General features: G+C 42.3%; 1 protein-coding gene across 1 annotated transcript; it reads left to right on the forward strand.

Annotated features, from left to right (window-relative positions):
- Positions 1 to 705: 705 nt before the first annotated feature.
- On the forward strand, positions 706 to 3,752 carry LOC125931358 (late histone H2B.L4-like). Its single transcript, XM_049643276.1, has 3 exons — positions 706 to 752; positions 1,918 to 2,094; positions 3,509 to 3,752. Exons 1-3 carry the CDS (start codon positions 706 to 708, stop codon positions 3,750 to 3,752), a joined length of 468 nt encoding a protein of 155 aa, XP_049499233.1.
- Positions 3,753 to 12,880: the final 9,128 nt, after the last annotated feature.

Consider the following 12,880-nt stretch of genomic DNA (forward strand, 5'->3'; position numbering starts at 1 on the left):
AAAATAACTGTCAATCTATAGTTGCTTACCTGGCCAGAGTATCATTTCATAATGAGGCTGTGATGGGCAGGGAGACTGACCAACCGAACGTCCCTCAACGACAGACTCTCTGCTTCAGCTGCTTAGTGTGCAGTCAATTGGAAGACCTCAGCCAATGGTAGAGCCATTCAGTCACTACCTCAGCTACAGAGAGCTGCCTTGCCTGACTGAGTTCAGGGACTTGTCCTGATGGCCACGCCCAAGGTTTGATCAATGAGAGTCGATTAATATATGTCTGGTCCCTTCCTCAGCTATTAATCCTGATTAAATGGCCTGCACACTGAACCCCATCTCAATGCCGGCTAACTTAAGATCTTAACTCTGAAATACAGACACCTGTGATAAACACATGACTCGTAGTGTTTCCACCAAGCGACACCATATTAAAGGAACTTCTCAGGAATGAAATTTAGGCAGATGGAAGATGATCTGGGATGCAAATCGAAATGGTAATAGGATGAATTAGCCAAGAAGGGTAAATGGCAAACAGTGCCTATATGAAAACAGTGGTAGTCATGATTACAGCCACTTTGATGATCCAAGTACACAAGCCATAACTAACTACTAACAAGTATGCATCACTTGGATGATGGGAGTGTGCAATGAGAATAGCTCTATCCCACTCTTCACCGCCTCAGCCAATGGAGGGTGTGGAGCCCCTGTGCCATGGCCACTGGCCCAAAGACTGGGAAGCTGACCCTGCGGATGACCCAGTAAGAACATTTCTGTGGAGTTGGAGGAGGAAATTGGTGTGGTCCTTGCCCTGCCTTTTGTCTGTGTGCTAGCTTCTTTGTAATCATGATTACTTAATGATAGGAGTTCAGAGAAAATGACATGTCCCTTGCATCTTTCACCAAACTAAGGGAAGGTTTGATTACTAACAGCTCAAGTGTCACTTTTGTATCCTCGTTGTAAACGGGAGTGTTCCAAAATCTGTTTAGTAAGGTTTCTTCACACCTTTTACCATCAACTTTTTTCTGGTAATAAAAATGATATTTTCCCCTTCATAATAGGATTCCTTTTTATTACCATAGCATCTGCTGTTCCTTAAGGTTCTCACAGAACACAACCTTGGAAGCCTTGCCTTTTGGACAATAGCTGGTCGATTGCTTGCATGTCTTTGATGCTTCTTAACTCTGTTTGGGGGGTTCAACTTCTGTAGTTGATTATTTTCATGAATACTTGCAAAGTAGTTGTTTGCAGGCATTTCTGAGATTATTGAAAAAATAAGCTTTTAATTTTAAAATATCTTCCATTTAAAATTTTCTTCCCGCCTCTCTCTCTATTGTGGATTTTTGGAGAATTGGGGTAAATTTTATATTTTTCAACCATCAGCATTTACTTTTGCTCAGCAATTCCACTGTGTGGGTAATGTTTAGGACCTCAGTATCTTTAGGAAAAAACTTTTCAAGTTAATAAATACCCAAATATCTTTAATGTTTTAATCAGTATGACTAGTTAACTTCTTTGTGTGCTGTGTTTGGAGGCTGGGTTTGCATTTCTCCTGAGGGCCTTGATCAGAGCTTGGAGCAATAGCTTCATTTGTCAGGGTACCTTGCTGACCATGTGGGAGAGTGCCTGTTTGAGCTACTACAATGGCTTAGCTCAGGACAGCTGTCCATTCTGAGTTGTAAGAAAAATGTCCCCAAATTGGCTAAAGTCATTCCTCTGGAAGTATGGCCTTGGGGTATGGCAGGCAGACTCTCTCAAAAAGCCAAAGCTGCAAAGTCTATCTACAATTTTGGTGCTTAGGGTGAGGTCTTTCCAAAGTTTCCCTCTAGGGGCATCAAAGAACTGATGTTTTGGCTGTCCTTTCTTCTGACTAGAATATTTCATAGTATCGCCGAGAGCAGCAACCAGACACTTCTATTTTGCAAGATACCAGATCCCACCAGTTGATCTTATGTCTAGAAAGCCAGAGCAGGAGAGAACATCTTCAGAGGGTCTCATCTGTGGTAGCTGCAGGTTCCACAAGGAGGAGTTTGGTGGACACCAGGAACTGGCCCTGAGGGGTTGGCCCTTCTCCCTCTCCTCTCCTGCAGCAGCACCTGTGAGGTAGACTGAGAGTCTGACAATCATAGTAGTTACTTGAAAAGCTAAGCAAACTGATCCTGACAAACTGGCCTCTGGGTCCAACCATGTTGTGATTTGTTAGTACTGGTTTCGCCACTTGTGATGGTTGGCATCTGATTGCTTGGCAAAAAAGGGTATTCAAGTGACCATGACAGGATGAAGGCTTGTTGGTGACTTCTGGATGCTTGGGGATCTCTCTGTTCTACTCGGGGTACTACATGTGTCTTACCCCACCAGGGTGTGGGCAGGAATGCACATGAGAGCTCTGCTTGAGAATTTCTGGGATGTTCTATTATCTCTTGGGGACAAACCTGAAGCTTCACAGGGCAGCAGACATTTCATCAGGTCCACAGCCACTCACCTCCTGGTTTTATCTCCTCATCTCTCGCTTTGAGTGGAAAACATGGGGAAATAAAGATTCAGCTCTGGTTTATTCCATCCTGCTGGCCCTTTCTTAGTGCTTTTACACACCAATGCCACATGTAGCTATTAGGAGACAGGTAATTAGTTCTGACCAAATTAAATCCCTCCCTCTCTTAATTGGAGCCTTGTAAACTGCGGTCTTTGGAGAGACAAAAATGGAAAGAAATTAGTCTAATTTATGCCGGTCTTTCCAGTGTGCTACTTCCTACCTGCCAACAAAAGTCATTGAATAGAAAGTGAAGATCCTCAAGGAGTGCTAGCTACCATTATAATTTCATTAACTGTGTCACCCACCCCTTATATTCCACCCCTTCTATCTGCTCCTGTGTTTTTATCATCTCTATTTTACCTTGCTGTGATTTTAAGAGGCTGACACATTAATTCCAGAGCATTGTATTTCTAGTACATCCTGTACCAGTGGCACTTACTGCCTATCAGAAATAGAGTAGTGATGTAGAATAAAAGGTATTCCAATAAAAACATGACTCTTCCAGGATCTGTGGCTGTTTTGTGTTCAAATTCAGCAGGTAAAATACAATATTACCTGGAAATGGAATGTTTGAAAGTTTTTCTGATGGAAGTTACAAGAAGTGTAGAGGGCACTGGATTCGCACTCTGATTGGATGATACAATGTCAAGCTCTAGCTTATACAATCACATGTTACTCAGCCTGCCCTTGTGACCCACTTCCCTGCGTTGCATTTTGTCAATTCAGATATGGAGGATGTGGGTGATGTCAGGAACTGCAGCCACTGCCCTTCCTTCTGAGCTGTCTGGAAGGTGCGCTCCACGTGGCTGAGCCTAGCAGTGACACCTATTCTGGGGAAAGCCCGGGCTCCAAGGAGCCCAAGGCAGCCAACCCCAAGAGTCTGAAGCAGGAGTAGCCAAGGCACCAGTGCCATCGCTTTCGCCACTGCTGCCAATGTTGCCACCACTGCTACTGCTCTCCCAGTTTTGCCACCTACTTCCCCAGAATTCTGAAGCAGTCTCAGGAAGGCCTAGCCCTCTTGCAGGAGGCCATGAGCGTCATGGTTTCACTCCTTACCGACATCTTGGAACGCATCGTCGGAGTGGCCTCTCGCCTGGCCCACTCCACCAAGCACTCCACCATCACCTCCAAGGAGATCCAGAGAGCCATGCGCCTGCTCCTGCTCAGGGAGTTTGGCAAGCACGTGGTGTCCGAGGCCACCAAGGCCGTCATCAGGTACACCACATGAAATGGTCTGCCTCAGGACCACCTGACCACATCGCAAAACAATGGCTCTTTTCAGGGCCACCTGGCTTGGCCGGAAAAGACCTGGAGCTCTCTACAAAGGGCCATCTAGTGTAGCATTTGCACCTGTGCCATTCTGCTGATCCTTAAAACACTTTTATCATTCATGAAACATTAACAAATGTATCAAATCTGCTTTATTGCATGTTTTTAGTGCAATTGTTCCAAGAAAAAACCATCGTTTTATGTTAACCATATTGCATTCATTTGCACGCCTAAAGTGTCATTTCTGCCAGTTATTTTACCAGAGCCCCATTTACAGTTATCTGTAAGGTCAAATCTATTTTTGTAATACATTTTTGAAGCCCTTTCACTCTCATTCTTCCAAGAACATATAGTGAAATCAGCCAGGGTTTCTTTATGTGTGATATGACAACAGATACAATGCGGAAGCAGATAAACAAGCATTTCCCATTTGCAACTAATCCCTCATTTAGCATTCATTTGCACATATATAGGAGGACACAAAACACAGTTTAAAGAAATAGCTAAATCACATAGGAAGCAATTCACATATAAACTCCTTGGTATCTGAGATTACTCTCTGAATTCAGTCAGATTTGTCTGATATTTATCTCTTCATGCCAAATCTTATTTTAAAAAACAAAAATCTTAGTGACATGCAATTAGGTATGGATGATTGGATCCTCTAATGAGTGCAGCCAATGGCCTCAAATCCTCACTGGCTCAGCTGATGGGAGACCTGTAGCCCCTGACTAGAGCCATTGACCCCAAGACTGGGGAGGTTGTGAATAATGCACAAACTTTCTAGTGATAGTCAGCATGGAGATTGGAGAGAAACAGTGTGTGATTATTTGCCTGGAGTTATTTATAATCATGGTGATTAAAGACATGAATCTGGACCTGCTAGTGGAAAAATCTCTTTCCCTTTCCAAAAATTAAGAAGACAGTAGTGACCAATTAACTGAACCAAGATGAATCTTTTTGTTTCTCCAGTGATTTCAACGTTAATATTATTGTTAGGTAATTTTTTTTATTTTCTCTTTTTCCCTAGGTCTATGGATTTTTGCTTGTTTGCTTTGCTATACACTCATTGCTTCATTTCAAAGCAGCTGGATATTTTCTAGTTGCATTATAAACAACTGATTTCTAGATTCTTATGTCTGTCTTGAGAGAATATACACTGTGATTTCAACCTTCTGAAATTTATTATAGTGTGTTTTAAAGCCTAATATTAGACCAATATTGCTAAGTGTACGTTTGCAATTTGAAAATAATTGGAATTTTTTTTATTAGATGTAGAAACCTGTAAGGATTCTCATTCTCCATCATATGAGACCAAAGATGGATAAACTAGAAAAGATAAAACTTTTCTTGAACCCAGCAGAAGAGAGATTGGACCCTGCCAGGAGAGATTGAACTCAAAGACAATTTCACCTTTTGCAGAGCCCCACTTGCTAAGAGAAAGAATGGAGAGGGGGGCAGTGCAGAATACTCAAGAGATTCCCTGAATTGTTTGGTCAAATGTAGAAGAACTCTAATGAGGCATTACCTCCAGAGCACTTCAAGGGATTAGTAGAGTCAGGGTTCAGGACAAATGACCCCTCCCCTGTCAGAATTAGTACTTGATATTATTCTGGAATACTAGAAAAATCTTATGAAAGGATTTTTAAAAATTTTTAATGTTCATTTATTTTTGAGAGAGACAGAGCGTGAGCAGGAGAGGGGCAGAGAGAGAGGGAGGCACAGAATCGGAAGCAGGCTCCAGGCTCTGAGCTGTCAGCACAGAGCCCAATGCGGGACTTGAACTCATGAGCTGTGAGATCATGACCTGAGCTGAAGTCAGATGCTTAACTGACTGAGCTGCCAAGTGGCCCCGAGGATTTTTTTTAAAGAAGGATAGGCTGCCTTAGGAAACCCAGAAAATCTATGAAATCAACTGCAAGAAAATCACTTTAGGTGGTGCCTTGAGATAATCTTCCAGGTCTGAAAAAATTTTTTGGAAACTGAAGGCTCTTTTCAGACCTATGCACCTTTTCAGACTAAGAACTGTGGAGCAGTTGGAACAAAATGCATTTCTCTTAATCTTTTAATTTCTATCATGCTAATGAATGCTGTTTCAAAATGCCAGTGTTTTTCTATATGGCATGCACTTTTTTCCTACTGCAGCTATTCTTGCACACTAGTCTCCTGAGTATTGTAATATGTGAGAAGTCATTTTAGGAAATCTAAGCCACTAGGATACTTTTATTGTGTTTTGCATTTATAAAATCAGAAAGCAAATAGGATTGTTGGTGAAAAAGGTAAAAAATGGATCCTAATTAGGCCATGGGATGAAGACATGAGGTGTAAGTGTGACTGACACACCTGAAATCTAGGAGAGGAAGAAGAAAAATGAAGTTGGATGTTGAAGCCCAGAAGGAGGAATGCATACATTTGATTATAGGCTCAGTGGTGAATGGGAATCAAAGGGTCTGAATGAGCAATCATAATCTAATGATGCATTTTACTGAAAAGACAAACTAAAGAAACTAACTTTACTGTTGTAATAAATTATAAGCACAAAAATGGGGAAAATGGTATTAACGGTATTAATAGAACAAACATACCCAAACACATTTTTCAACATGTCACCTGTTAAGGAATTCATCTAAGTACATGACTGAGGATACAAACACAGTACAGAAGTAGCTAAATCAAAATGATAAAAAAAAGAATAATACCTATTTCAGTCTCCCTAGAAACTGAAGTTACTCTTATAACTAGTTCATATTTATCTGATTCTTTTCTTTTCCAGGCTATTATCCTTTGTTTTTGAAAGGTAGGCCTTCATGACCTGCAGTTATGCATCATTAGAATGATGGAAGCTTCCAATGAGAGTAGCCAAGGCTCACTCTCCTCTGAGCTAACGAACAACTTGCAGCCCCTTACCTGCATCCATTGACCTAAAATTTGAGGAGGTGGACTGAGATGAGCCCATAATAGACTTCCTGGTGTTCATCCTTGGAAATTGGAGAGTAAATTGGTGTGTTTCTTTGTCTGTTACTAGCTTTTTAAATTGTTACCTTTTGTTTGCTTTTAATTACAGTGATTTAAGGCTGTTTGCAGGACTAAGGCACACGTGTCTCCTATCTTCTCCATCAGATTAAGAGCACAATGGTATTGAATTAAAAGACATAAGGTGATTGGCACCTCCCCATCATTTTCCTGAAGCTGTCTGAATTTGAATTAATTGTTTTTTGTGTGTGTTTTCATTTGTTTCCATTTTTGTTTTTTGGTTTTGTTATGTTTTGTTTGTTTGTTTTTACCTCCAGTGCATGAGCCTGGGTACAAAACCCACCACATAAACCAGCAGGATGAAAACTCAGTTACCTAGACCTGGACAGATAAAATGGGGTTACTCCTAATTCTGGGCCCATCATAGCCCTCCTCCTCTTTGACCTTGACCTGTCACTCCTGGATAAGAGCAGAATGAGTGTTGGGAGGGGAGGAGAAAGCTTGAAAAAGTGGCCATTTACACTTTGTTATTATTATGAGGTACTTTCAAAACCAATCCAGGATCACAGGTGGATTTGAGTTGATCCATGAGGAGGACATTAGTAGAACAAAAGAGCACAAGGGCTCATCTCCACATGGTCATCAATGTAGTCTCTGCCACACTGTCTAGCAATCATCTGAGGGTTGTGACATGACCAGTCTTGTCCCTCACAGCCTCTGATGTAACCCATGATTCTTCTCCAACATAACATCCTGAAACCTGTCCATAATTTAACTACCTCTGTTTCCAAGATCTTACTACAAGAGGTACTGGTGGGCAGCCCTTGAGGGTCATAGCGAGGCAGGGACCAGAGGACTATGGGTGGACTTGATGCTTGACTAGGTATTTTTGTCATATAGATCTGGGAATTTTGTTTTAGCAATGAATAGTATGCCTAGTTATTGTGCTTGTTAGAATAATTGGACTGGCTTAGTGAATTCTATCTCTTCTAGGAACTCAGAGTTATTTCCCCAGTGGGATCTTCCCAGAAAAGTGAATGGCCTTACACAAGATCACATAGCAACTGGGCTATATGTGACACCAGGACCCTGGTTGATCTCTTGAATCTCACTCTTGTGTCTGGTCCATCAGATGTGTAAAAGGCCTTTGAATGTTTGAGCCCATCAGAGGTGCACAGGAACCATTCTTCTCTGGGTGAACCTGCTTGACAGGAAATACATAAATATAACATGAAATGCAGCATTGATTACTCCAACCTACCTCAATCTCCATTGTGTAATTAATTCAAATAGAAATTTGTAAGCAAGTGCTTGTCTTGAACAAACTCCAAAAGGTTGGGATGGCTTATGTATGGGGCTGCTTGTGCTTCCCCCTCCTCTCCCTAAAGTCTTTCTGTGGCCTCAAATCTGCCTTATTTATGACTCTTTGGATATGAACTTTTGTAGGCATATGGAGAGGGATCGATTACAATTAAGTGTCAGGTTTTAGGGGGTTCCTAAATGGCACTATGGCATTGCTTTGGATTGGAGGGATCCACTACATGGGCCAGGTCATTCTACTAGGGCAAAAAAAGTGGAAAACAATTCTAGAGTTTACCACTCTGGACCAGAGAACCAAAGACTTTGTTGTATGGACATACCCCATGTGCGACACCCAGCAGCATCTCAGGAAATGTGTGTTTTATGGCACTATATGTCAAGTTCAAGAAGGCTCCTCAGTCCACGACACCCTTGCCATTGAGAAGTCCTGTCTTTTTCCCCACGCTCTTGACTCTGGGCAGGTGTGTGATTGCTTTGGCTAATGAAACATGGTGGAAGTGATGCTATGCCAATTGTGGATCTAATCTTTAAGAGGAAAAGTGTCTTCTGCCTTGTTTGTTGAAAGCTGTGACCTGCCATATAGAAAGTTTGCTTATCCTGCTGGAAATACTGTATGGAGACACTCTGAGACTCTATAGAGTGGGACAGAGGCTCAGCTGAGCCATCCCTCTAACCAGTCCCTCCAGGGCTATAGGCATAAGAGCACAAGTTGACTCAAACCTTGCAGAGTAGCTGAGACATCATCTATCACTGAGTGACCCTAGTCTGGCTTACTGATTTATACCTTTAAAGGTCACTAACACTTTTTTTTTGGACACTATTTGGAAGAGATTAGTGAAAACGCTCCCATTCCAAAGAGACACAAATATTTGAAAAAAATATCATAAACATTATTTTAACTGCTTGGATGAGCTGGAAAAGAGCCAGAGATGAATAGACAACTGAGACCTTTGTATCAATCCCTGACACTTGATAAACAAGGGTCTCAGCAGAAAGTTGCCCTTTTTTACTACAGGGACAGGGAGATGACAAGGAAATTTGTATCTCTTGGCTCTGGGTCTGGATGAGGGGCAGGAAGTCTCCTTTGAGAATTTGAAATTACAATTCTGCCTTCATGTGGTTTTGGAGTTCCAACGAACACTATCAGTATGGCTCAGTGAATTCTAGCAGAATCCCAGACATGGGGTAAAAATGCAAGTCAGATCCTTTCTGGAGGAGCTCACCCTTAAGTGAGGCTTTAAGAATGTTGCCGCAGGGGCATCTGAGTGGCTCAGTTGGTTAAGTGTCCGACATCAGCTTAGGTCATGATCTCACGGTTCGTGAGTTTGAGCCCCACGTCAGACTCTGTGCTGACAGCTCGGAGCCTGGAGCCTGCTTCAGATTCTGTGTATCCCTCTCTCTCTGCCCCTCCCTGCTCTCACTCTATCTCTTTCTCTCTCTCAATAATAAATAAACATTACAAACAATTTAAAAAGAAGGTTCCCACAGACAAAGCCCTCTCTAACATGCTCATAATTTAAAACAAACAAACAAACAAACAAACAAACAAACTAAACGTGTACACTTCCAAAGACTTACTGCCAGGTGCATATTATTTACAAAGTGTTCAACATGTTTGAGTAAAGGAGTGGATATAAACAATCCTAAGGAAGCAGTAACCAAATCTCACAAATAGTCAAGTAAAATATCTGAAAGTGAAAAACAGAACCACTAGAAGAAAAGGTTCATGTCATTTTGAAAGAACTGATTAGACCCACCAGAATAGAGAATTAGTGAATGGGAAGAGACAGAAAAGGAATTATGGAGAATGCCTCCGAGAGAGACAAAGAGAAAGGAAAGATAAGAGAAAGGTAAAGAGACATAAGGCATGGACCAAAAATACATGAAAAGTACATCTCATGGGGGTTTCTGAAGGAGATACTGGGCAAATTGCAGAAGAATAATATCCAAAGAGGAAATAGCTGGTAATTTTCCAGAAGGGAGGAGAGCCATGGTTCCCTAGATTCAGTACACACACCTGGACACATCAGAGTAAAACTGAAGGGCAATGAAAACATCGGTCCATAAAACATGGGTATGTAAAAACAACAGTGACTCTGTGAAACAGTTCCAATAGCGGTGAAGGGTAAGGACCACTTAGAGGGGATCATATGGCCTCAAGTGCTTATTAACATTAGGAAGGCTTGACCATGTGTTTTATAAAAGAGTAGGCATACATGTACAAAAACAATTACACAGGAAGGGCATTATCTTACAAGGAGGCTGAGAATTGTCTATACTAAAACCACAATGAGATATATTTCCCAGCATCAGAGACACAAGGAATAAAAAGACTGATCACCCCAAATGTTGGTGAGGAGATACAGCAATGGGGACATCGTATGCATCGCTAATAGGAGTGCAAGGTGGTCTGATTTCTTTGGAGAACAATCTGGCAATGTTGATTAATGCGCAGAAGATGCATACACTTCCACTCCTAGACACCCAAACTAGAGGCCTGAGCACAGGGAGATGTGTATGAGAGTGTTCTTAGCAGCACTGCATTTATTGTATTTTTAATGTTTATTTAGTTTTAAGAGAGAGAGAGAGAGAGAGCATGCACACGAGTGGGGGAGGGGCAGGGAGAGAGGGAGACAGAATCTGAAGCAGGCTCCAGGCTCTGAGCTGTCAGCACAGAGCCTGACATAGGGCTCAAAGTCCGGAACCCTGAGATCATGACCTGAGCCAAAGTCGGACGCCCAACCAACTGAGCCACCCAGGTACCCCAGCCGCGTTGTATTTGTTAACCAAAAATTTAGAAACCATCTAATGGCCATCAACATTAAGATGGATGAGAAAGGTGTGATATATTCATACAGTGGAGTGTTATTCAGCAACACAAATAATCACTTATTTGATAAGAGCTATTGATATCTTTGTGGCTACATCTCACACACAGCAGTGAGAGAAAACAGCATGTTACAGAAGAGTACTTACATCATCGATATAACTTATATAGATTGGAAACATGCAGGACAATGCTATCAGTGTATGTTGTTCAGGAATTAATATCTCTGTAGTAGAAATTCATGGAAATGAGAAACATCAATTTAATGATAGGGGCTACTTCTGGGGGTCAAAGAGGGGTATGCGGGAGGGGTACATGCAGGTTCACTGGTATCTGTCATGTTTTATTCCTTAAGCTCGGTGGTAGGTAGGTGGATGCTCAGTTCTATTTTCCTTTCTATATTTTCATTTATCCAAAATATGTGTAAAGTTTTTCTAAATTGGAGTGATCATTGTCAACTCTGCTGTTTTTATTTCCCCACGTCCAGTTAGTCACACTTCCAGTTTTACTCCTCAAATGGTCCCGGAATCTCTCCTCTTCACTCCATCCCTGCTGCTTCTTACCAGGCCTTCATCACCATCACCTTGGTAGGTGGGAGGGGGGGTGTGGGGGGCGCAGATTAAGGCAACCACTTCCTGCTTCCAGTCCTGGCCCTTTCAAATCCAGCCTCTGTACTACTACCAGATGATGTAACTAAAACACAAACCCGACAGCCTGTCACTTCCCTGCTTAAAACCCTGTAAGTCTCCCCATTGTCTAGAGGACAAGGTACTAGTTCCTTAATATGACACACCAAGCCCTTCATGATCTGGTCCCTGTTTTTCCCCCCAATCTCATCTGACACCACTTCCAGCCTTGCATTTGAAGTTCCAGAGATGCCAAACTACTTGCAGTTCTTTCACAGGATGACCAATTCCTCCTGGTTTGCCTAGGGCCTTTCTGATCTCAGCACGGACAGTCCCACCTCATGGGAGCCCCTCAGTCATAGGCAACATGGGACTGACCTGGTATTAAACCTGAGAGTCCTGCATCCTAGGAAGCACCACAGTACCTGGCAGGCTGAGACAGTTGGTCGCCCTAGTTCCCCAGCCTCCAAGCTGCTTCGCAGGGGAATCAGCTCCTGCTGTTTCTGCAACTTGAGATGTCTCCTTTTCCTTTTGCCTCCTCACTCTGAAAACAGGACTCACAACAAACAACAAACAAAATATGATGTGAAACATGAAATACACTACAAAACCCACATACCTTACACCTTCCCTCTTCCAGAATGAGTTTCCTGACTAGCCCCTGGTCTGGGTCCGATGCCTCTCCCCTGGGCTCCCAAAAAAACCTGGGCACATCTCTGTCACAGCATTTAATATATTATAAATATTTGACCAAAGTATCTGCCCCCCTCTAGATTCTTACCAGTTTATGGGCTCTCAGCTTATTCATCTGGAATTCTCAGCACCTAGCGGTGCCTGACGTAGTATGTACACAGCAAATGTTTGTTGAATAGATAAATGCAGGCTGTGCTGTAAACCCTAACATGAGATTTTCTGACCCTTTTTGAGGATAGCATGGATAAAATATTGTGGAGAACTGAAAATTACTCGAAAGTGGCGATTCCATGTTTTCCTTTTCCCCCCACCTTAACAGTTTCCCCTTTTTACTATGTCACAGAGAACAACAGCAAACAGTAGTCCAAATTAAGCTGGACAATCGCTAGATGATTTCCCACAGATTTGACAGTTTTATTGCACTTCTGAGAGTGGATTTTCCCCCCTCCTGGGAATTTGGGGGGCACACAATACCCCCTTCATCTCTGAAACCCTATGAAGTACATACTGCTTATACCCCTGATAGACAAAGAATCAACCTGTGACTACAAAATTGAGTCAATTGCCATGCTTACACAGTTCAGGAAGCAGGTAAACCAGGATTAGACATCTGTTCCACCTAACACCCAGACTACCTTCTTGCTCCTT

This window comes from Panthera uncia, chromosome X, assembly GCF_023721935.1.
Source record: "Panthera uncia isolate 11264 chromosome X, Puncia_PCG_1.0, whole genome shotgun sequence".
Taxonomy (NCBI): domain Eukaryota; kingdom Metazoa; phylum Chordata; class Mammalia; order Carnivora; family Felidae; genus Panthera; species Panthera uncia.

Coding starts and splice junctions, on each gene's coding strand:
- LOC125931358 (XM_049643276.1), top strand. CDS start 706: ATGGCCACTGGCCCAAAGACTGGGAAGCTGACCCTGCGGATGACCCA. Junction 753..1,917: donor CTGACCCTGCGGATGACCCA/GTAAGAACATTT, acceptor CTATTTTGCAAG/ATACCAGATCCCACCAGTTG. Junction 2,095..3,508: donor CCTGCAGCAGCACCTGTGAG/GTAGACTGAGAG, acceptor CTACTTCCCCAG/AATTCTGAAGCAGTCTCAGG.